The following is a 22,516-nucleotide window of genomic DNA, read 5'->3' as shown; positions in this document are numbered from 1 at the left end:
TGCAGTAAATCCATGTCCTGAGGAGGAGTGGGAAGGGCAGTGCAGAGGCTGAAGTGGGCTGACTTCTCCTTGCCCTGAGGGCTCTGTTGGAGTCTGGGGCAGGAGAAATTTGGTCTGTCCTTACTGAAGGTGCTGCTCCTTGAGCCTGCTCTGAGAAGTCAGTGAATCCCTAGTTTGAGAACTTCATGGTCCACAGGAAAAGAACCTAAATCTATTTGAGGGGAAGTGCTTTGTGAGGGAAGGACCTGGATTAAATTTATGTTTTGTTCTTCAAAACAATGAAAGCAATTCTTGTTTTATTGGGAATTTCACCTACAAAGAAAGGATTGTTTTGGCTTCAAGACAGAATTGCTCAGTTGCTGTAAAGGCATGTTACATCCAGCAAGTGAACTTCACCACAGCAAAAGTTTTAAGCATAAAATGTGAAATACTATGATTTCACAAGCTAAACACTGCTTGGAATAAGAAATTTTTTTTGTTCAAAAGCCAAATACAGAAATCTGCAGATGGGAAGCAGAATTATCTGGGAGTAAAAAAAAAAACCAACATAGGAAAATATACAGTTCAGAGGGCAAGGCAAGTGTATGAAAAAGTCTGGTGCCACTTGTTGAAATGCTTTTCTTACATAAGTCATTTATGTGATTCTGTTTGTCTTACAGCCTAAGAGCGAGGTGATTAGCAAATGAAATAGAGAGGAAAGATGTAAAAGTCATTAAGAAAAGGAAAAAAACCGAACATTACTTCTTACATAACATGTAATTAACCTATGAAATTCACTGCCAACCTGTACTATTGAGGTCAAAACCAGAAGAGAATTTAAAAATAATTAGAAATACATTTGCATAATGAGAAAATCCACAGTTCTATTGTAGGATTTTCTGTAGGTTTCATGAAAGATCTCTGGGAGTATTGCCAGCTAGTACCTGGTTGTGAAAGGCTGGGGTAGAGAATTGCATGATAAACAGGTTGTGTAATTATCTGGCATTACTTGCATTTAAGCATAATGTAAGCTTGACTTGACTTCTTTCTATTCCCTTTGAGAGCTCCTCTCTTTATTCCCTGGCTACAGAAGGAGCTTGGGGAGGTGAACCTCGGGGTGTTGTGTGTAACCACCTCCTTCCCAGGGTGGTGGGGATTGACAGGCGTTTTTCTGTGGTTTTGTAATAACTCACAATAATGATTCTATCTGCTAATTGTGAAGGGTGGGTATTTCTGGGTTGAACCAGGACTGCATCAAGTAAGTGCTGTGCAACCCAGTGCTTCAGCTGATCCCTCCTGCAGGCAGGTTTTGAAAAGTCTTGTTCCTTCCTCTGTGTAGATTAATTAATTCTGATAGAATTGAGATACAGTATCAAATAAATGCACTATTCCTTGTATTCATTTTAAATGTGATTTTTATTGGGGGAAGAGAGGGTATTAATTTTGTTCCTCAGAATAACTATAATCTCTTGAGCAGTAAAACCTTGTTAATTCTTATACAGCTAATCCTCAAATAATAATTCACTTAGACTGACTTCACAACAAAAATAACTGCTTAAGCACAAATGCTTGTAATTTACGCTGTTCTGACCTGTAAATTGTACCTAAAACACAAATGTATAGATAACTGGAAGTTGTTTAGGAACTTTTCACTATCATCAAAAAGTCATTATCTCCCAAGTAGAAACAAAAAGGGCAAGTATTTTTAAAACTATTGAAGCTAAGAGTTCTAGAAAACACAGAAATTGTGTTTGGAACAGGAAAACCTGTAGACGAAAACAAAAAAGAAGAATCAAAAAAATAATGTCTGCACAGAAGTATTAATAGAAGCTCAATAGAAGCAACAGTGTTCAGTAAATATTTTTGTTCTGTGCTTGGGAAAAAGATAAAATGTTCACATCATAGGTTGTACTCTCTTTTCAAGGAGAAGGTTAAACAGCAGTTATACTTAAATTTGGCATTTTTAAGTCAGAGGCCCAGATAACATACATCCATGAACTCTGAAAGAGCGAGCCAGAGAACTGTTTATAATTCATACAGATTTTTTTTTAATAGTTCTTGGAAAACAGGAAAAGTTCCAGAGGACTTGAGGAGCACACTTCCTGAGAAACAGAGAGAAATAATTCTCTCAGTCTGACATAAGGCTTGAGTGAAATAATAAAAATATTGAGGTGATAAATAAATGTAAAGAATGATAATTAATTATAATTATCCTTGGTTCTTGGAAAATAAAGTTTATCCTGTTAACTTTAATATTTTTTGAGGCAGAGTTTTTATTATAAAACAGAGTTAAAATTGGTATAGCTGTGTAACACAGGCAGCTTTAAACCTCCCTGATACTTACTTCTTTTTGTCAGGTGGGATGATGCAAGTCAATCCAGTACCTAAAAAGTGTCTGGTAACTGCCAGATAAGTTTTCTGTGGGTGACTGTTGAAACTGTGTCACACCTGGGCTTCTGGTGTTTAGGCACAGCCAGAGGGGAAGTCCTTATCTAAGACTGAAGGCTGTAAACTGTCTTTTAGAAGCTGTGGGAATGTATCCTAGAAAGCGGTAAAATAGAATTAAAAGGGGTGTTTTAATGAATGTGATGATTGCTTATTCAAGAGATCCCATGACCACATGAAATAATCCCAAGCACACAGGACAAGAGGACATAGTCTTAAAATGCACCAGGGGAGGTTTAGGTTGGAAATTAGGAGGAATTTCTTCACAGAAAGTCTGGTAAGACATTGGAAGGGGCTGCCCAGGGAGGTGGTGGAGTCCCCATCCCTGGAGGTGTTTCAGGATAGACTGGGCATGGCACTCAGTGTCAATTTTCTGGTTGACAAGGTGGTGATTGGTCATAGGTTGGACTCGATGATCCCAGAGGTCTTTTTCAACTTAATTGATTCTGTGGTTTTGTGAAATTGAGGCACCAGTTTCATCCATAATGGTTGATGTTCTAAGCATGGCAGTTCAAGTTTGGTCCTCAGGGTGAAGCACTTCAATGAGTTGTTGCTGTTTTCACCCCCAGAGGAGTTTGCCGTGGACTGAGTGCTGCAGCTGTGGCTCAGGACAGGCTGCATGTCACTGTGCACCCCTGTCCTTGCCTCTCTGAGCATGACAGCTGCTCCTGCCTTCTCTTCCCACTCTGTGGGAATGAAGGGTGTTGTCCCTGCACAGTCCACAACAAGCCAGTTTCCTGTGCAAGTCAATTTAAGTGAATGAAGCTTGTCCTTCTCTTCATTCCTTCATCCCAGTGTTGTAGGTGACTGGTTATCCAGTTTCTTTTGGGGGTGTAAGTCATGCTTGTTTTGTCTTGAGCAGTGCACTTGTTGCCCCATTTAGCCACTATGAAATCCTCTCAGAAAAACTGCATTCTTGAAACTGAGATCTGTGGGATTTTCAGCACAGTTGCAATGGTCAAGAAGGGTCTTTCACTTTCCTTGCACTTCCTGTAGTTCTGTATTTCCAGAAGTGGAGAGGCTGGCAGTGGATACTCACACTGTGGTAGCAAATATTTTTAGTACTTCTGTAGTGTTTTTTATAATTTCTATTGCTCTGTTTGGCACACTAACAATTACAGAATTATTCTTTAATAGCTCTCTTGCCTTGTTATTAATAGTAAGATATTCTGATTCATAGTTAAAAAAAAAGATGATAGGAAAAAAAAATGATGATAGAGTGAAGCTGGTCTGTTAAATACAACTTTAAATATTCTGCCCATCTGTTTCCTGTGCCATTTAAATTATGAATGTTTTGCTATCTCAGCTTTTCTTCTCTTTGTCCATTTTCCTCTCTTAAATTTCCACACAGAGTTTTGGTAGCTTAATAGGAAATTATAGCATGCAACTGGTAATATCAGCTTCAAGTGCTGGGTTTATGAGATCTCTCTGTTCGTCTGAATTTTTCCCTTGTACTGTCTGTTTCTTTCCCTTTCTCCTCTCCCTTTTCAGACCTGTGGTTTAAGTGTATAGACCTGTACTCTTAAGTGTACAGAAGTTTCTCCTCCCTCCATTGTCACCCTTCCCTGAAACCCCCATGTGCTTTGGCTTTACTGAGCTTTCACTGTAATTACCTTGCTGTGACTGCAGCAGCTCAAGTCATGCTAGTTCTGAGCAATGTCCCTTTTTCTTCACTTTCTCTCATTTTCCTTGACTTAAAAATTTCCTGAGAACTGTTTATCAATGCAAACTGAATTTTGTCAAAATTCTCTCTTATTTTTAGTACTGCACTTCCGTGTTTGTTTTATTTCTCAGTTTGGTAATGCAGAGGATATAGTAACATCTGGTACTTCTGTTTAGAGTCTAGTTTCACTTGGCATAAATGGTCTGAATCTCAGGTTCATTCAGCTGTGGTCAGTAAATTTCTGTGTAGCGATGATTTTACATTGCCTTATTATTTCTGGGTTCTTTTTTTGTTTGCTTTGTAGGCATTTTTTTGTGTATGTGGGGACAATGAAGCCTTTGCAGTAACTACATCAGACATTAAGCACTGGCCAGTGATTTTTTTGCCAAGTTGGATGATGATTAATCAAAGCTTCTGCATCACTCTTTCACTTTCTTGGAAGTGAAATTGTGGCATTGGACTCACCTAGCACAAGGAATAAGTTGTTTGATACTTTGACAGGTGTGCTTTTGGGGGTGTGAACTGTTTGCTTGGTTTTTTTTTGAAGTGTTTGTCATGTCAGTCTGATCTGATCTCAAGCCCCAAGTCCATCTTAGGGGTTGTGGTAGCTTGATTTAAAGCTGTGATCTCATGACCCAGTACCTGGCTGTACCATGTTCTCAGTTATAGAAACAATCTCTGTTGCTGGGAGTTTCATCTAATGTTAAGTCAGCTGTGTTTTCTGCTGAAGACTGTTGTTATCAAAAAAACCTTTTAGTAACCAGTGAATTTTGTAAAGATATATGACTAAATTGTACGTTAGAAACATCCTGTTTTGTGGGATGTAACAACAGTGAATCAAGTGAGTTTCGAAGAAGGATTTGAATAGTGTTTAGTTGGAAGAATTTTGAAGAAGTTGAGTCATTTTTAACAAGACTGTAAAGGATGGTTTTGTCAGTACTTTCCAGTGATGGTGACTGGGTATTGACTACAGGCTAAGCTTTTCAGGTCATCCATCATAGGAGAAACTACACATACAGGGTCCTGCACACCTGGAAATCTCCAGGGAGAGGCTGCAAATACAGGCAGAGAGGTTCTCCCTGGAGTCACACACAGGGGTGTTGACACAGCTACTCACTGGGGGTAGGGCCTCTCTCTTTATTGCTCCAAAAAATGGATTATGCAGCAGTGGTTCCTTCTGCTTCAAAATGTGTAAGGCAGGGAGGGGTAGGTGTGGTCCAGTTCAGTGTCTGTAGTGTAGCTGTAGTTGGTTTTCGTGACTCAGCAGGTTTTTGGTTGAGACATGGGCATTTTCTGACTTCTGCTCTGCTACCTCGGCTCCTGTGGAATGATCATCCACTTGCTAAGGTTCTTCTCCATTTCCAGTTGAAACATTCTTTTCCTGTTAAACTTTGTCAAATGTGTCATGTTGCTTTTATTTAAAATTACTGTGGTGATGTTGCAGATTCAGCAGGCAAAGTGGGAATAAGTTTGAATAATATCAAATTATACATGGAAAATTCTTGATTAAAACACACAAGCTTTATTTGCATCTTAAATTATGGTTTCTCCTTATACAGCATTATTTTGCATAAGAGATTACACTGATGTGCATTTATTTTATTTGTCAAGTATTGACAGAGACAGCTCTTGTTTCCTTTTAGGAATCTGGGTAAAAATGGCTTATCTAACAGTAGTATTCTATTGGATAAATGCCCACCTCCACGACCACCGCCTCCACCATACCCTCCCTTGCCAAAGGACAAGCTGAATCCACCTACACCTAGTATTTATGTAAGTAAATCTAGTGGCAGAAGTGCATTGCTGCCTGTCTTTTGTAATTGTTTGGATATCTGAGTTACATAATGTAATTATTTTAAAGATGCACTGTTCATCGCTGAGCTCTAATTACAGTGCTCTCCAAATGGGTATATAAGCAGGAGAAATGCTAACCTTAAAGATAATTTTGTGACATAGTTTGCCTTTGAAAGTACTTGTAAATTAAAAATGTCAGTAAACAAAAGGAAAAATACTTTAGTTTTTTTTTAATACTCAAAACGTTGGCAGAATAAGCAAAACAGTTCGTTAGATACAATGCACAATATTTCAAAAATGCACGTACAGTTTTTGCAAGTGACAGCTTTGTATAAATGAGCAAGTAATTAAACTCATAACAGTTTGCTTCAAAACATAGTGAAGATAAATGAATAAAAGTTGAGGTGATGTTAAGAACAAAATGTCACCAGGAAAAGCCAGGGTTTAGTTGAGTACTGTTTCCTCATGCAAGCATTGAAACTTCTGTTCTGAAAATAAAATTTCATAATAGCTTTATTGAGTTAACTTCCTTAGTAATAAAAGAATAAATTACAGGATATCCACTTCCTTAATAGCAGAAGAATAAATTACAGTATGTTCATACAGGCAGTGTGAAAAGCTTGAGTTGGCTTTGGTCACCTCAGTTCGGGGACCAGGAGGGGCTGGCACTTGGGTCTGATGGTGCCCAAGAGGCTGCCTGAGGGCTGGGTTAGGCTGGATGCAATAGTGCTTCCAGCTGTTTTCCAGGCATTGCACCTGAACTCATATGCCTTAATAAAAGTGCATCCCAGCTTTGATGAGTCCTCACTAAGCTGGGAAGTCACCACACTGCCCCAGACTGTGCAGATGTGCCACTGTTGGGGACTCTGTGCTGTGTTTTGTTTATTGCTGGAAATGCCTTCGGCATTCTAAAGGATTCATAGCAATTGAAAAAAAAATCAGGAGGGAGACTATAGCATAAAATTGAGGTTATAGGTGTAGAGAAGCATAAGAAAATCAAATCAACCTTTCTGGTTAACATGAGATATGTCATGAGAGTAGTCTTTTAATTATACTGTTTCTTGTATACATTATCTGTAAAATTAGCGCTTTTTTACTTCTGAAAAGAAACTGTATTGCTCTTCAGAGAATTCTGTAGATTTAGGGAATGTACAAGGCTACTGTCAGATAAAGAAATTAAGTACAGGAAATCTGAGTTGCAAAGCTGAAGCAACCTGGGAATAATTCATGCCAAGAAACAAATTACAGTAACAAAATAATTTCAGGAGTGAACCCAGCATTTACCATAGAAAGAATTGTATGGTGTAGCTGTTCATTCCCCACTGTGCAGGGAAATGGAAAAAAATCCTGGTTTCTATCTGTTACTTCTCTTTTGTTTTACTATTCTTTCTTATTTTACAACTAAGGAATCTAGATTGATCTGACATCTAATATTCCGTTATAATTTTGCAGTTGGAAAATAAACGAGATGCTTTCTTTCCACCTTTACATCAATTTTGTACAAATCCAAACAACCCTGTTACTGTAATACGTGGCCTTGCTGGAGCGCTTAAATTAGGTAAATTTACCCTTTTTTTTTTTTTTTTTTTTTCTTTTGGAGGGAAATGTATGTTTTTTAAAGAGACATCTCTCAGTTCTTACAAGTGGATATTTTATTTCTGTAATACTGTATTACCTGTATATTCCAAGTCGTTGGGGTAATTTGTCATTTCTCAGTTTGCTGTTGTTTCTAATCTTGGTCATGCCAAAAAAAACCCCACCACAAATACAGCAGATTTTGTTGAGCACAGAGAGAAGCTGAGCTGTGGATATGGAAGTTTACAGCTAGATATTTTCCTATAAAAACTGGATGCATGTCTTTTTGTTTAGATCTAATGGTCTGTAATTTGACAGTGCAACTTTTTCAAGTCTGTAGACAGATAAACTATCACTACTGGTAGGAGACGTTATGTGATGGAAGTTCATTCCTAAAACTCAGCTCTGAAAAATGCTTTCTTGGTAATAGAATTGAACGATGTTTGCAGATCTGTTCACCCAAGACATGTAAAATGTTTCTTGTAATATAGTCCATAGCTGCCAAGTTTTTTCTAATTTTCTACTGGATGTATGGAGAAAAGTTTTTTGGGTGTCAATAATTAACATTCAGGTGGGCAGTGTTGTGAAGACTAATGGGTAAAAATGATTTTAGAGTAAACCTTTCGATAACATTCAGGCATTTTCCTGAATTCTTTTTATTCTATTTTAACCTTCATTTATTAATTTTATTGCTATTGATTAGATCTAGGACTCTTCTCTACTAAGACATTGGTAGAAGCAAATAATGAACACATAGTAGAAGTAAGGACACAACTACTGCAGCCAGCAGATGAAAACTGGGACCCCACTGGAACAAAGAAAATCTGGCGTTGTGAAAGCAGTAGATCTCATACAACAATTGCTAAATATGCACAGTACCAGGCCTCCTCATTCCAGGAGTCTTTAAGGGTAAGTTAATTGCTACTATTTGGGTTATAATTCATGGACTGCAGTAATGTCTCTGGAGCCAATTAATAATGGCTGTTGGAAAAAGCAGAAACTGCTAAGGAAAAAGAGACATTTTCATTAGCATGAAGAGCACAGGTAAATTTTCAAGATCTGTTTTGAATAGAGGGTAAAATAGTAAATTCTTCCTAAATGCTTAGTGTAAACTTCAGTTTAATGATGTAAAACCCATGGCTTTAAAACTTTATAAGTTTAAGCTTTCTTATTATAATGTCAAAATTCACATTAAAATACTTAGAACTCGAGGCTTTTTAAAAATTTGGATTGCTTCTAATTTCATGCTTGTTTTGAAATCAGATTCCTTATTCTTCATACTGTCCTGAATTAATTTGGATGTGGTCTATCAGAAGTTTACACTAATACTTGTCTTTTGTTGGGTTCCAAACATAGCAGTTAGTACTTAGTTTAGAAGTTTTTAGACTTATGTGACAGACTGAAGTATTAGAAATAATATTTCCCCTTCCTGCCTTGGCAGGGGGGTTGGACTCCATGATCTCTAGAGGTCCCTGCCAACCCTAACTATTCTGTTACTCTGGGATTCTGTGAAATGTGATTTTATTAGTATTACTTTTTAATATTTTTTACTCAAGTAGTGAGCACATTCTTGAAACTGGCTATGGGCACTCCTTGGAGGCTTATGTTACCTGGTGTTGCAAAAAGATTGGGCTAAGGCAGAGCTAAGACAAGAAGATAATTTTGACCAGTTGTTCTATAGAAAATAGGGAAAATGTCAGTGTGGGGAATTGACTGTTGCAGTTTTCACTGCCTTTACACAGAAACAGGAATGATTTCAGTAAGAAAGGACAGAGAAATTCTAAGTTAAAATTTTGTGCTTTAGAGGAAAGGATTAGAAACAAAGAAATTAATTGGTAGTTAAAGAGAACAGAAGGGAATCTAGTCATAAGGCTTTGAGCTGGTACAGGATGAAGAAAAGAAACAGGAATACCACTGGGAAGCACGGGGCACGGAAATCTTTTAGAACTTGGGATTTTTCTTCCTGTGCAGTGGTAATAAATTTCAGTAGGACGTTGGCTGAAGTTTTAGGGTGCCCCAGGAGCAGTGGCACCAGTGCTGTATTCTTGTATGTCATTCCAGAGGGACTGGAGAGCATTACATCACTGGAACATAATATATATCTATATCTGTCTATATCTATATATAGATATAAATAGATATGTTTAAAAATGTACATAATTGATCACATACCACTGAAAGCCTCAGCTTTGGATTTGCACCACAATGTGTCCTGCAGGGTTTTCTGATTTCTTTTTTTTCCCCCCACTGTTACAAACTGGTGGTAAAAATGCAATACATAAAATAATTTTTAAGAGTGATGGTTTTCATTTTTCCCCTGGAAATTAGAAAGACACTGTACATGTGTCCTTTGCCTAACACTGCTCTGACCTGTCCTTAGGTGACTTTTAGTGTTTAAATGAAAGCTTTATTTCTTCTTTCTATAGCCAGAGTTCTCTTGGCTTGCCCTAAGTGATCTTTTTCCTTTATTCCTCTTACAGCTATTACATTGCTTTTCTAACACGTCTTGCAGCATTTGATAAATCCATCATCACTAGGTTCCTTTTTGTTTCTCTTTGTCCTTCATTCAAAGGATGAATAAGACTTTCTCAGGTACACAGGGCACTTTGAGATTTAACAACAATCCCATTCAAAGCCAGAGATCTTTGGATAGACTCCAGACAGTTCCTTCTTCCTTTTTGTCTCTTTTCTTTTTCCTTCTGTGTCCATATACTTGCCAAAATAGAAGTCTTTAGAATAGGGTTTTGAGCACAGTCTGCTAAAAAAGATAAAATTGCATCATTTAATATTGGTTGGATTTTTTCCACTAGTCATGGTCTCAGCTACTGCTAGTGCTAAAATAGCATATGACTATGAAAAATTCAAAAGATTTTATATAATAGAGTTTATTAAATTAGTTTTACAAATATTAGTCATCCTCATTTCCTGTCAGGGTACCTGCTTGACTTTGAAAGAAAGTAGATGTTCTTATCTGAAAAAGTTAACAGAATTCCTTAATACTGGATTCCAGGTCACCCTCATAATGGAGCAAACCAACATACTCATTTCCAGCTTGAATGCAGGCCAGCAGAAATACTTACAGTGTAGACATTTTCTGTTGTTCTGGCCTGAGTGTCATGGAATCTGCAGCCATGAAGAATTTTCTTTTCAATGCATTTGACTAACTTTTTTTATTTTCTTCACAAAGAAGAAATGTTGACACAAAGTCACAGACACGGATGTTTCAAAAATTGTGTCGATATCTTGAAACAAATGTATTATATCTGTCTGTGTTACCACTTCATACCTATATATTTTATATGTTCTTTTATGTGTGTGTGTGTATTATGTAAAAATATTTCAAAATTGCATTTTATAGGAGGAAAATGAGAAGAAGAGTCACCACAAGGACCACTCAGATAATGAATCCACATCTTCTGATAAGTAAGTGTGGTATAACTGTATTTAAATTCTATAGTTGGTTATATGTGTGATTTTACATAATTCCCTTTTCACATTTGCCTGATACATTTTTGTATTTGCAGCTCTGGGAGGAGGAGAAGAGGACCTTTTAAAACAATCAAGTTTGGGACCAACATTGACCTGTCAGATGACAAGAAGTAAGTTGATTACAGTTTCTCCTGCTCACATCATTCTACATGATGATAATCCTTCAGGAAATTCATTGTAGTATTCTCAGACACCAGTCAGTCTGTTGATAAATTCCAGTTGCACACCCCATTTCCACAATGGAGTGGTTACCTTTGGTTTTCAAACTCTTGTTACGAGTCCTCCACATGCTAAAATATCCTTTCAAACTTCTCTTTCCAGGATTTTTGTTTTTCCAGAAATGAGTTAAACATCCATCAGAAACCATTATTTCTAGTCCTCCTTCTCTAATCCATTGCCTTCGTTTCATTGTGAGGCTTTAAATTGTTTGCTTACTACTTTATTACTTCTGACAATACCAAGTTTTTTAGTCTTTGCATAGAAATTCTAAGATTAAAGGTTTTTTCTTTGTTTTTTGTTTGTCTGAATTTTTGTTACTCATGGGTTTTTTCATTCATACTGTCATCTGTTTCCACCTTTTCATAACTCTTGCTTCTTTATCCAGTAACAGGGTTCAAAATACATAGCAAAGACCAGACCAGTGCTTACCTGTGGGTAAGCCATGATACCACTCAAGAGCCTCAAAAAATAAAAATTGAGTATTATTTAAACTATATATCCTTCTGTGAGTAGATGAAGGTAGTTTAGAAAATATTAGAAATACTCTGAAAGCGTTTTTTTATGGTCCAGTAATAATTATTTGGTTCAGTCTCTAGTTAATACATGTTTCCATCAAAGATCCAGCATGTCTAGTCTGTCAGTCCCACCAGCTGCAGTAGAAAAATTCTGGTCTACTTACAGTCATTAGAGAGAAAAAGTTTATGGTGTTTGGGCAGTAAGGACCACTTAAGATGATGACATCTTCTGTAGCAGTCACTAGAAGATCAGTGTGTACATCTGTGGATGTGATTAGAGGTTGTTACAGAATTTTAGATATTGATGCCGTTTTTCTAGAAAAGAAATTCCATTTGTAGATACAAGCTAGTTGCTAATAAACTATTCCTCTGAACAAGTCATTGGGAGAGACTTCAAATGAACCTAAGCATAACTAAACTGAGGCTCATAGGGAATTGGATTTTGATACTTGAAGTAGTTCTTGTAGGATCCCAGAGAGATGCCAGATGTTCTGATCTGTAGTTTTCAGCTTTGGCTACAAAATTTGGTTTCCCCTCAACTAGCCTGTGAGATTTGTGGTTGTATTTGGAAATACTTCAAAATTTAAAGAGTAACAGAGATACCTATGAACCTATGCTAACAACTTTCTGATAATGTTTGTTTCCCAAACTCTTCTAAGAGTTTCAGGGATTCACAGTGTGTCAATTTGCTATTTTGCTGCAGGTGGAAGTTGCAACTCCATGAACTGACAAAACTTCCTGCTTTTGTACGTGTGGTATCAGCAGGAAATCTTCTAAGCCATGTTGGTCATACCATCCTGGGCATGAACACAGTGCAGCTCTACATGAAGGTTCCAGGAAGCAGGACACCAGGTGAGTATAATCTGCATGAAAAAATCAGGTTCTACTGTGGGGTGTTGGATTTAACTGCACTGCAGATTTCCTATATCTTACAGCACACCTAAACTTGATAAATCTACGTATTCAGTATTTTTATATTTCTCACTTAACTGAACTCTGCGTGCACAAAGTGCTTATAGTGGAAATATTCTGATTCCTGCAGTGCTAGGGAATTGCCCTGCTGACCTCTTGCATGCAATACTGGATTCTTCAAGGAGATAAAGAAGGTTGGGTTTAGATATGTGGACAGTATTTGTATTTTTACATACCTTGGAAGTTTTTAGAGGCTTCCCAAGTGAGTCTGGTGCAATCCTAGAAATCAGTAACTTCCACTTTCTTAGATTTTTACTGTCTGAGAACAGGACTCAACCCTCTATGATGAATCGTGCTGTGTTGGGGCCCGGGACTGAGACTTGAGGAATCTGGACTAAATTTCAGGGTCTGTTTTTTTCTGAAGTACAACTTTATAAAATTCCATTAGGGATTATGGCTCAGTTTTCCTGCTGTCAAAAGAAGATAAAATACTGGACATTTCTACATGGATTTTGAAATCTCTTTCGGAAAGATTTTTGTACTCCTTGTCTGTTCAGTGCCTGAAGTCACAAAATTTTGCACCTGACCAGGACTGTCAGGAGATATCATGAAACCCAAAATCTGAGCTGAAGTATTTATCTCTACAGGAAGGGAATTGCTGAAATACTGGTCAGATCCCCAAGATTGGTGGTTCCAACTTTTTGTTTTCCACAAATGAACAGAAGCAGAATTCTCATGTCACTGGTAGCTTAGCTGTGTGAAGCACCTAAATAGTGTATGGAAGTGTCATATAAAATATATAAAAATAATTAAACTGTGGTGTTGTTTTAGTAATTGTGGTTTTGCATTTCATGGCATTGTTTTGATAGAAAGGCCTTACATAAAGTGTGTTTACTTTTCTCTTAAATTTCAGGTCATCAAGAAAATAACAACTTTTGCTCAGTAAATATAAATATTGGTCCAGGTGACTGTGAATGGTTTGTTGTCCCTGAAAGCTATTGGGGTGTCATGAATGACTTCTGTGAAAAGTAAGCTGAATGTGCTGGTTTTGTGTTTTACCAAATTTTTTGTGCCTTTCTCAGATCTGAGGGGGGAAACTACTGAGGGTGTTCTAAGGGGGCATTATTTTATGGATTTATTTCCATGTAGTCAAAAAAGTCTCTTCTAAAGTAGGTCAAAAATGCAAATTCTAGAGTTCATAGAAAATACCACATTTGTACAATGTACAGAAACTTGGATTGTCTATAACAAAAACAAAAAGCAGAATTCTCTTGACAGAAGCAAATACAGAGTCATTGGTATTTTGCCATGTTTTCTTGTTGCATTTAGAGGGAAAGCATAATTTGCTCAGAGGAGGCATCATGGCAGGCTTTGCTTAGACTTACATATTTGTAACTCCCTGGAAAAGCTGAGCTGTCCTGAGCACTGGGGAACTACAGCTGTAAGATAAGGATTTCTGTGCTGTGTCTTGTGTAGAGTGGTTGCCTTAAAAACAGAGAGAACAATAGTTGTTTGTACATGCACACACATGAAAAAGAGGGAGCATCATTGTAATCCTTAATCATGCCAATATTCAGGCAGGAGCCTCTGAGGTTGATTGTATGGGAGAAGGTTTTTCTTACCCAGTTGAAACTGGATTAAGCTCTTGACTTCAGAACTTTTCCAGAGCTCTGCAAATTCATCTCAGTGTCTCTGTATTTTCTGCCTGTCTACTGACAGCTGTTCTTATTTCATCCACCCTTAGAAAGATAAGCCATCTTAAAAATGTAATTTCCACTGATGGAATTGCCATATCTCTGGCACAACAGGCCTTTTTACTCACATGTCACTGCTCTTCTGAGGCTGACAGAGGAACTGAGAGCTTGGTAACCTCACAGAATATCTACAGTGCTTCTGCAGAGGCACTTAATTGTCTTTGAAAACTGTGCATTGCAAATAATCTTTTCTTGGTGCAGTATAAAAACAGTATAATATTGGGATAAGGATGGGAGAGGAGTGTGGATTTTGCATAACCAGAGGGGAAGAGTTCATAGTTAGGAAATCCATACGGATTATGGAGTTTTTCCATGCTGCTCAGGAGGGGTCAGCATTTCTTGGCTGAGAGCACAGAGCCAGGGATCACAGTTAAAATATTGCCAAGAGGTTGCTTGTTGCATGTGCAAGCTCCACATGCATGCACAGACAGTGTGAGTACATGTTCAAAACAGAAAACATCCTTGGGAGCTGGTGTGGTCTGTACAGCAGATCAGTCAGTGATGAAGGAAAACAGCATTGGGCACCAGTGCCACACTAGATCTGACCAAGGGTCTGTCTGCCTCAGCATCCATAAAATACTGGGAAACTTAAAGGAAAATAGAACTTAACTGGAAGCTCTAAACTGACTTCACATGGGCAGATGGATGGGTAGGTGTTCTAATGTATTGATGGATATGAAATGTGGAATTATGATCAGGAATTGTGTACATGACACTTTCATTTTGACTGCTCTTTTTGGGTCACTCATTAGCTGCAGAAAACATTTATGGTGATGGTCATTTTTTACAGGCAGTTGCACTGAAGTATCTGCCACTAATGTGTCCATTGGTAAATGCTGAAGACTTCATCTTTCCTCTTGTTTCAGGAACAATATGAATTTCCTAATGGGATCTTGGTGGCCAAACTTGGAAGATTTGTATGAAGCCAATGTCCCAGTTTATAGATTTATTCAAAGACCAGGGGATTTGGTGTGGATAAATGCTGGCACTGTTCACTGGGTTCAGGCTATTGGTTGGTGCAACAACATCGCATGGAACGTTGGCCCTCTCACAGGTAATGTGTGAGCAATGCCTGTGCTGAACTATGTGCAGGTAATATTATACTGCACATGGCACAGAACCTGCCAGTTCTTACTAACTTGTTATGCTTTACTACATAAAAAACCCCAGTGGGCTGTATTTTTAAAATATGATGTGTTGAAACTTTAAATAATTCCATTGTAAGAAGAAGAGAAAGCTGCAAAAATGCAGTCTTGGCACTTTTGCTTTGAATGGGCTTGTAAAAACAAAATGTGTATATTAATTCACTGTCTTCTTAGGCCATTTCTTAACTTTTTCTCTCAAAATTTGTACTACCCAGCATGCTTCACTATGGCTTTGATATTAATTTAAGGACTAGTCCTCTAATATTGGTGGGACAGTTTGGCGAGAACATCAGGAAATGCAAACAGTTGCAAAATTTAGTTCATAAAGGAGTGTTAGGTTTCTCAGACCTATTGCTCTAGAAGCCTTTAGTTTTGAACCATGGTCTTGGAGGATTTTTGTCTGTGAGTGTGGAAGGAAATTCCACAGCTAAAACAAGAGTCTGTCATGCATTTGAAGATAATGTACTTCCAAAAAAGCTTCTGTTTTCCTGAGTAGTTTAAAAAGTGTCTTTATATGGTGCAATAAAGAGTGTATCTCTAGGTTTGTGTGATTGACTGATAGACCTCTCATGTTCAGTGACAGTAAATTTTGTAAAACATCTTTAAAAGAAGGGTGGAGTGAGTAGGCTGCTTAATGAAAAAGTCTGACTCACTTCTTCTCTCAAGAAGAGATTATATACCATAGCAGTGTAAAATCATGATAAATTGTGAATAGAGTGAGATGCAGACATTTCAAATCTGGATTTTTTTTTTTTAATCTGGAATATTTGAAAGTTTACTAATTAACCATTTTTTAAATACTGCTCCCTGTTCCACAAAGAAATGGAATACTTGTCAGTAACTTGTCTTCACAGGTATTTGTTGCTGCTCTGGTATTGTGTGTTCTTTCAGCACCATAAATACACTTTTTAAAAAAAGACATTTTAAAGAACGGAAATGCAGTTGGAATGAACGGCTCGTTGAAAATGAAGTTTAGCTCTAAAAGATATAAATTATTATTATAACAGATCTTGGTTGATAATTGTTCCTTAACCTGACTCATTGCTTCTGTAACTCTGTGTTTGTGCAGCCTGTCAGTACAAGCTGGCAGTGGAACGGTACGAGTGGAATAAGCTGCAGAGCGTGAAGTCCATAGTACCCATGGTTCACCTTTCATGGAATATGGCTCGGAATATCAAGGTCTCAGATCCAAAGCTTTTTGAAATGATAAAGTAAGTTTTGTTTATTTGAAGATTTGCTGTGCCCTTTTTCTCTTCACACATAAACCAGTGGTTGATTTATAAATGATTCTTTGCAAGATTTTTCGGTTCCTGGGAACCAAACCAAAATTACTTTGGATTCTGTTTTTTGCACTCAGCGTTTATAGGTATCCCTAATTTTATTATTTTTTATGTGATATTAATTGTGGCATAGCTTTAGAATCGTGTAAGTAACTTTTTAGTTAAATGTGCCATAAACTTAATTCAGCAATTTTAATTCAGAAAGAGTTGACTTTGATCACAGCAGCTGTTCAGAGTACATATCACCACAAATAAGAAAATTAGGTCATCAATCCAAATATTAGAACTGGAATATATAGTCATTTTTACGGCCTAACTTTGTAACTTAATTCTGCATTTCTAGAACTGTAGTTAGTGTTCTCATGCTGTCATTTGGAGATCCAGTATAAATCTTTTAAATAAAGACAAGTAGGAATTTGAGTGCCTCCTTCCCTTTGCTCTTGTGAACAATGAATTGATTGATGTATAAAATGATAATTGAGTTTAGTGACATTTCTCATACGCATATTCCAAAATGCAGGAATATTCCAGGCTTCAAGCATCTGTAGTGATTTTCTTTAAAGGGTGCATCTTCAAGCAAATGTAAATCATATTGCAGCACCATACTGAGGTTGAGGAATGAATGAACATTTCAGCATATAACATAGGTTTGTCTTAAAGAAAGTGAGGGAATGAATTCCAAAGCATATTACTCATCATGAGAATACTTTGGTAGCAACACTCTCTGCTTTGCCTGACTCTACCAAAGCATTTCTGAGCCCTTCTTAGTCTTACCAACATACTGAATCAAGAAGCATTGAATCCTTTTATTATTTGCCTTGAAATGGGCTTTAAAAGATGGGTAAGTTAACTTGTGAAAAAAAGGGCAAAGAAAAAGAGTGTCTTTTTTTCCCCCAGAAGGATTTATTGGTGACATCTGAGTGCGACACCTTTTTACAGTAGGAATTTAATTTAGGCTTGAACATCTGTTGCAGAAGGGTGGCATTGGGAAATGTTAAATTTGTAAGAACTGAGAATGCTGGAAGTCGACAACAGGGAGGTTTGTAGTCACTCTAAAGCTTGATTATAGGGTAGTATTTGTGTGTGAATACTTTCCTAAAATCTAGGAACTGATACTTAGGGTAAAGAAAGTATTTGCTGAAGGCCTGGCAGTCCTGCCCCTTCAATTAAGCAATTAGTGCTCATATTCCCAATGCCAGCTGTCATAAAAAGGAGAAGAGAAACTGAATAGTTAGAAATGAGAAATGGGGGAAAATGCAGGAGAGTGTGGGAGGAAGCCAAAAAGTCCATTTAAGAATACCAAATCCACAGGCTTCACTTTTATCTTTATTTGTGTAAAATACATATAAAGCCCAGCAGACATCTATTGTAAAGCTCAAAGGAGTTCTGGAATGTTCTTGACAAAATATGATTTTGATATTTTGTCCACTTGCATCTTGCATTTGTCATGGTTTGGGTTTAAAAGGAGAAAAATGTGACTGAGCACAGCATCCTTCTCTAAGAGAATCACTTAAAATGTTACGAAGAAAGAGGACAAAATGGTAATTTGCTGTTGTCTTGCTGGCTGACAGCAGCTCAGCTTTTTCTAGCAAGAGACTCAAATTTTAGGTGTACATCACATATAAACAGAGGTGCTGAGGAGCACATAGAAAACTTTGGGCGTGCCTGCATTCGCTTTTTCCAATCTACTGAAACCATTTCCAGTTTACTTGGATTAAGCCACCCCCATCCAGGTCAGTTGTCAGCCAGATCTCAAGTTCCTGCTGTGGGTGCAGAGGGGGGAAAAGGGGGGTGATCAACTCTGGTTTGTAATGTCCAGTAGCAGCAGCCTGAGATAACTTTTTGTTGTGGTCACTCCTGTAGTTATGGAATCCTGGAGTTCCTAGAAATCAGTATCACCACAGCCTGGTGTCTGACCTTGGCTTTGTAAACATACTGGGAATGCAGAAACCATCATGAATTTCCTTAAGATAGGAAAGCAGTTGGCATCATTTTCCTGTGGACTCCTTGTCTGCAGGAAAAACCATCTGGCCAGTAGCTGTTGTCCACTGCACCTGGATTTTTCTGGGTACAAAATAGAGACATTTGTGTGCTACATATATGTGAGTGTATACATGTGTACAAAAATGCTGGAAAAAAATGTAATTTTTGATAGAGCTGGTTGAATTTCATCTTGGATAGCTGGCTTCATTTGTCATCAGGAAATAAAAATAAGTGACACAGCTGTCATCTTTTTGCCAAGCACAGGTCTATCTAAAATTGCATGTCAAAGATACATAAAGTGTGCAGGTAGTTTGGACTTCTGTCTCTGGGGCTTCTTAGGTATCAGCATAGTATAAAAGATGAGCTCTTGGAAAATGATAAAAACTAGCTTCTAATTCAATTTGAAAAATAAATACAAATACATCTTAGTGGGTTGTGTGAGAGTAACCACTGCAGAGGCAATAAACTAAAATTTGAGCATAGATAGAAATATTGGAAACAAGATTAGTGATGAAAAGAAACGGAGAGGCAGAAGGGGAAAAGGAATAGAAGGAAACTTTGCTTTTGGAAGAAATCTGATGCCTCGTTATATTTTTAGTTAATGTGCAGTTCAGTGCTGTCTTGGTAGATAAAAGTCAAAGAGCAAAACCTGAGACTTCCTCAGGAGATGTTTTTTAAAGATTTGATTTTAACAGTAGAATCGTGAGCAGGAACACAGCAGAAAAAATGATTTAAAACTTGGCTGAGGGAGGACAACCCTCAAGAAAAGAAAAATTAACTGCAAATCTCTTAGATGGAAGCCAGAAGGACTTTTATAAATGCATCTGAGGAAGAGAAGAATTTTAGAGGTAGAGCGAACATAGTAATAAAGGCTTAAAAATTTAATTCCAAAGTAACTGAAATACTAAGTTCTATTACAGAAATAGTTTCAGAAATGTAAAAGAACGTGACTTGGGAGAAATTATTTTGCACAAAATCATGAAGTTAGGTGAAAGACTTTTCAGGATCAGGGAAGATGTATTACTGGAAGGTACAAAGAGGTCAGTTCTGCATTTCCATTGGGATGGTCTCCACACTTTTGAAAGGTTTTACTGAATATCTAAATATTCAAATGGGTTTATCACTGCCCTTCTAGAATAAATCAGGATTATGTCCATTTTTAAATCCTCTTCTGTTAAATATTCTAATTTGACTGGACATGATTTACTCATATCTTTATGCCATACCTGCAGAGAATTTGAGAGGGGAATGGTCTAGATTTTCTTCCAACTGAATTCTCGCTGTACAAGAATAAAAACAGACCTGCAATACTAAAAGCTGACCCCACTGAACTTGCACACTGTCACTTTGCTGGGTGCCTTTTTGGCTTTCTTAAGGCTTCCCAAACTCCAGGAAATTCTGGTGTGTTTCCACAGTGATAGTTTGTATCCTTCCTCTCATCCTTAAACACATGAAATAGTTAACATTTACATTTTCTAGTGCCATTACAAGGACCTGAATTTTATCCAAGGAGGGCGAGTTCACCTTCAAGCTGTTGTTTTCTGCTTTGTTTGCAAATTTGGCAAGCATTGCACTAGTGTTATAAGCGGGTTATATTCTGGGCAATTCTTTTTCACAACTGTAACAATAGAAAATACTTGGAAAATAACACTTTGAAAAGACTTTGGAAGTCAGGAGTGGAGAACAATGGTGGCAAGTGTGCAGGTGTGCTTCCAGTTGCTCTTTGGGATGCCCAAAGACTTTTACAGGTAACAGCAGAAGAGAATAGTAGCTTTTAAGTTTATTTGAAATCAGGCTGTATTGCATAAATGAATGCTTTTCCAAAGTCACTGAGCTTGTCAGGAGCACAATAACCCAACACTCAAGTGAATTAATACTTAGTCTATCACCTGTGGTTGGCCTTAACATCATAACTCACATTCACATCAAACTTGAAAAGAATTGAAGGAGTTACGGCTTAATGAGCTGTATAATTTTCTTGAAATTTGGTATATGAAAATAAGATGTTTCACAAAGAAACTTCAGTTTTGTGTTATCCTTACAGTGAGGGTGTTGGTGAAGCCATAGTGAAGCCATTGTTTTTAGTGAAGATGAACGGTATGAGTGTAAAACAAGAGGAGAGTATTTCAAAATCCTGAGATTCTGTTAACTACTTGGAAACACATGAAAGAAATGTGGTGGTTTTTTTAAATAGAGAATATATGTGTTACATGTTTCAGGCTTTAAAACTGGAAAAGGATCAAATTGAAAACATTTGATAAGAACTCTTGAGCACTTTGTTTCCTGTCCAATGTTTGTTTTTACCCTTAATTTTTTTCAATTTTCCTTCTGCATCTAATGAGCATGTAATGTAACCACCCTGTGGAGGAGAAAATTAAAGGCTGCAAAGGCTGCAGCTCAAATAAATAGGATAGCTGAGAGCTAAAATTATTGTAAATAACATTATAATTTAGAAATCTGGTGACCTATTTTGCCTGCTTTTTTTGAAGAACATATGTAGCTTATAAAATGCTAGAAAACAAGATACATTTTCTTGTAAGGAAGAGAACTGTATAAAATTATGACAATAAAATTATTTAATTTTTTTTGCCTTTACAGGGGGTATGACAGGGAATTTTGGATTTTAATTTGGCATTTGGACAGTTTTTTTCTTCAGTCATAAAATAAGTTTTAGAATTAGTTTTTGTGTTGATTTTTTTTGCTAATACCAACCTGTCTGTTCTTTTTCCTTTTGCATGGGAAAAGATACATGTTCATAGATTCTATTTCCACTGTGTGGAAAGTGATTCCTGGCAGAACTTGGAGTTTCAGAAAACTTGGGATAATAAAGCTTAGTAGTGCTGAGGAAGTAACAGGGGTTTTAGGATGTTAAAAGTCCTTTGCATCAGGCTATAGCCACACAGAATGTAAACAGCTATGTTGAACTTGGCAGTTCAAGCTGACTTTTTGCTGACAAATTTATGGTTCAGAATAAAATACGTGGATTGCTTTTGAAAACACATTGTTCATTGTGCTTAAAAGAGCATTCATGTGTTTCAGTCAAAAATGAAAGGCACAGCCTGTTTGCAGGGCAAGGGGCAGTCCTGAAAGAGATCCATAAGCACAAGGTCTGACTTCTCCCTAAACCATGAGTCCAATGATTCCTTCTAGGCAGCTGTTTTTGAAATCCCAGAGGAAGAGCAAGGTTCCAAGTACAGGGTCTTGGAAGAAATTGAAGCCTGCTTGAGTCTTGTTATACAGTTGAATGTTGAACTGAACACACAACTGCTTTTGGTTGCAGGTACTGCCTGTTAAGAACTCTCAAACAGTGTCAGACACTGAGGGAAGCTCTGATTGCTGCAGGAAAGGAGATTGTCTGGCATGGACGAGCAAAGGACGAGCCAGCTCATTACTGTAGCATTTGTGAGGTCAGTAAAAATGTGTTGGGCTCATCTACTCCTGTAATACTTATTTAAATTTTTCCCTGCCTTTTGTTGTTGATGATGTTTAAAATTTTCTTTTTAAGCTGCAGCATTTGCTCTGTGCTGTAAGCACATCTTTGTGATGCAGCACTGCCTTCCAGGAGCTCACCCAGATGTTTTTCTAGACAGGCTGTATTTTGCTGAAGGGTCTCTCACAGTACTTCCACGACATTGTTTTTCACTAGGTCGATTTTCAATTCTCAGTTATTATAAAATGTTGTTATCCCTTCCTGCATAAAATTTGATCTGCTGAGCTTCATTTTAAAGGTATATCTGTCTTCATTTCAGAAGTCAACAACACA

At 37.4% G+C, this 22,516-nt stretch overlaps 1 protein-coding gene across 12 annotated transcripts in view; it reads left to right on the top strand.

Annotated features, from left to right (window-relative positions):
• Window positions 1–22,516, top strand: part of KDM6A (lysine demethylase 6A) — a 152,375-nt gene that overhangs the window by 124,232 nt on the left and 5,627 nt on the right. For all 12 annotated transcript variants that reach the window (XM_069024782.1, XM_069024485.1, XM_069024561.1 and 9 more), the window contains 10 exons: window positions 5,731–5,860; window positions 7,334–7,439; window positions 8,160–8,365; window positions 10,815–10,879; window positions 10,981–11,055; window positions 12,383–12,531; window positions 13,505–13,619; window positions 15,212–15,399; window positions 16,560–16,701; window positions 22,034–22,160. In XM_069024782.1, the coding sequence (XP_068880883.1) occupies window positions 5,731–5,860; window positions 7,334–7,439; window positions 8,160–8,365; window positions 10,815–10,879; window positions 10,981–11,055; window positions 12,383–12,531; window positions 13,505–13,619; window positions 15,212–15,399; window positions 16,560–16,701; window positions 22,034–22,160 (1,303 nt within the window). The remainder of the gene's footprint in view (window positions 1–5,730; window positions 5,861–7,333; window positions 7,440–8,159; window positions 8,366–10,814; window positions 10,880–10,980; window positions 11,056–12,382; window positions 12,532–13,504; window positions 13,620–15,211; window positions 15,400–16,559; window positions 16,702–22,033; window positions 22,161–22,516) is intronic.

Source organism: Aphelocoma coerulescens, chromosome 1 (genome assembly GCF_041296385.1).
Source record: "Aphelocoma coerulescens isolate FSJ_1873_10779 chromosome 1, UR_Acoe_1.0, whole genome shotgun sequence".
In the NCBI taxonomy this organism is placed as follows: domain Eukaryota; kingdom Metazoa; phylum Chordata; class Aves; order Passeriformes; family Corvidae; genus Aphelocoma; species Aphelocoma coerulescens.
The sequence above is the reverse complement of the archived record's forward strand: the minus strand, read 5'-3'. Positions and strand labels throughout refer to the sequence as shown.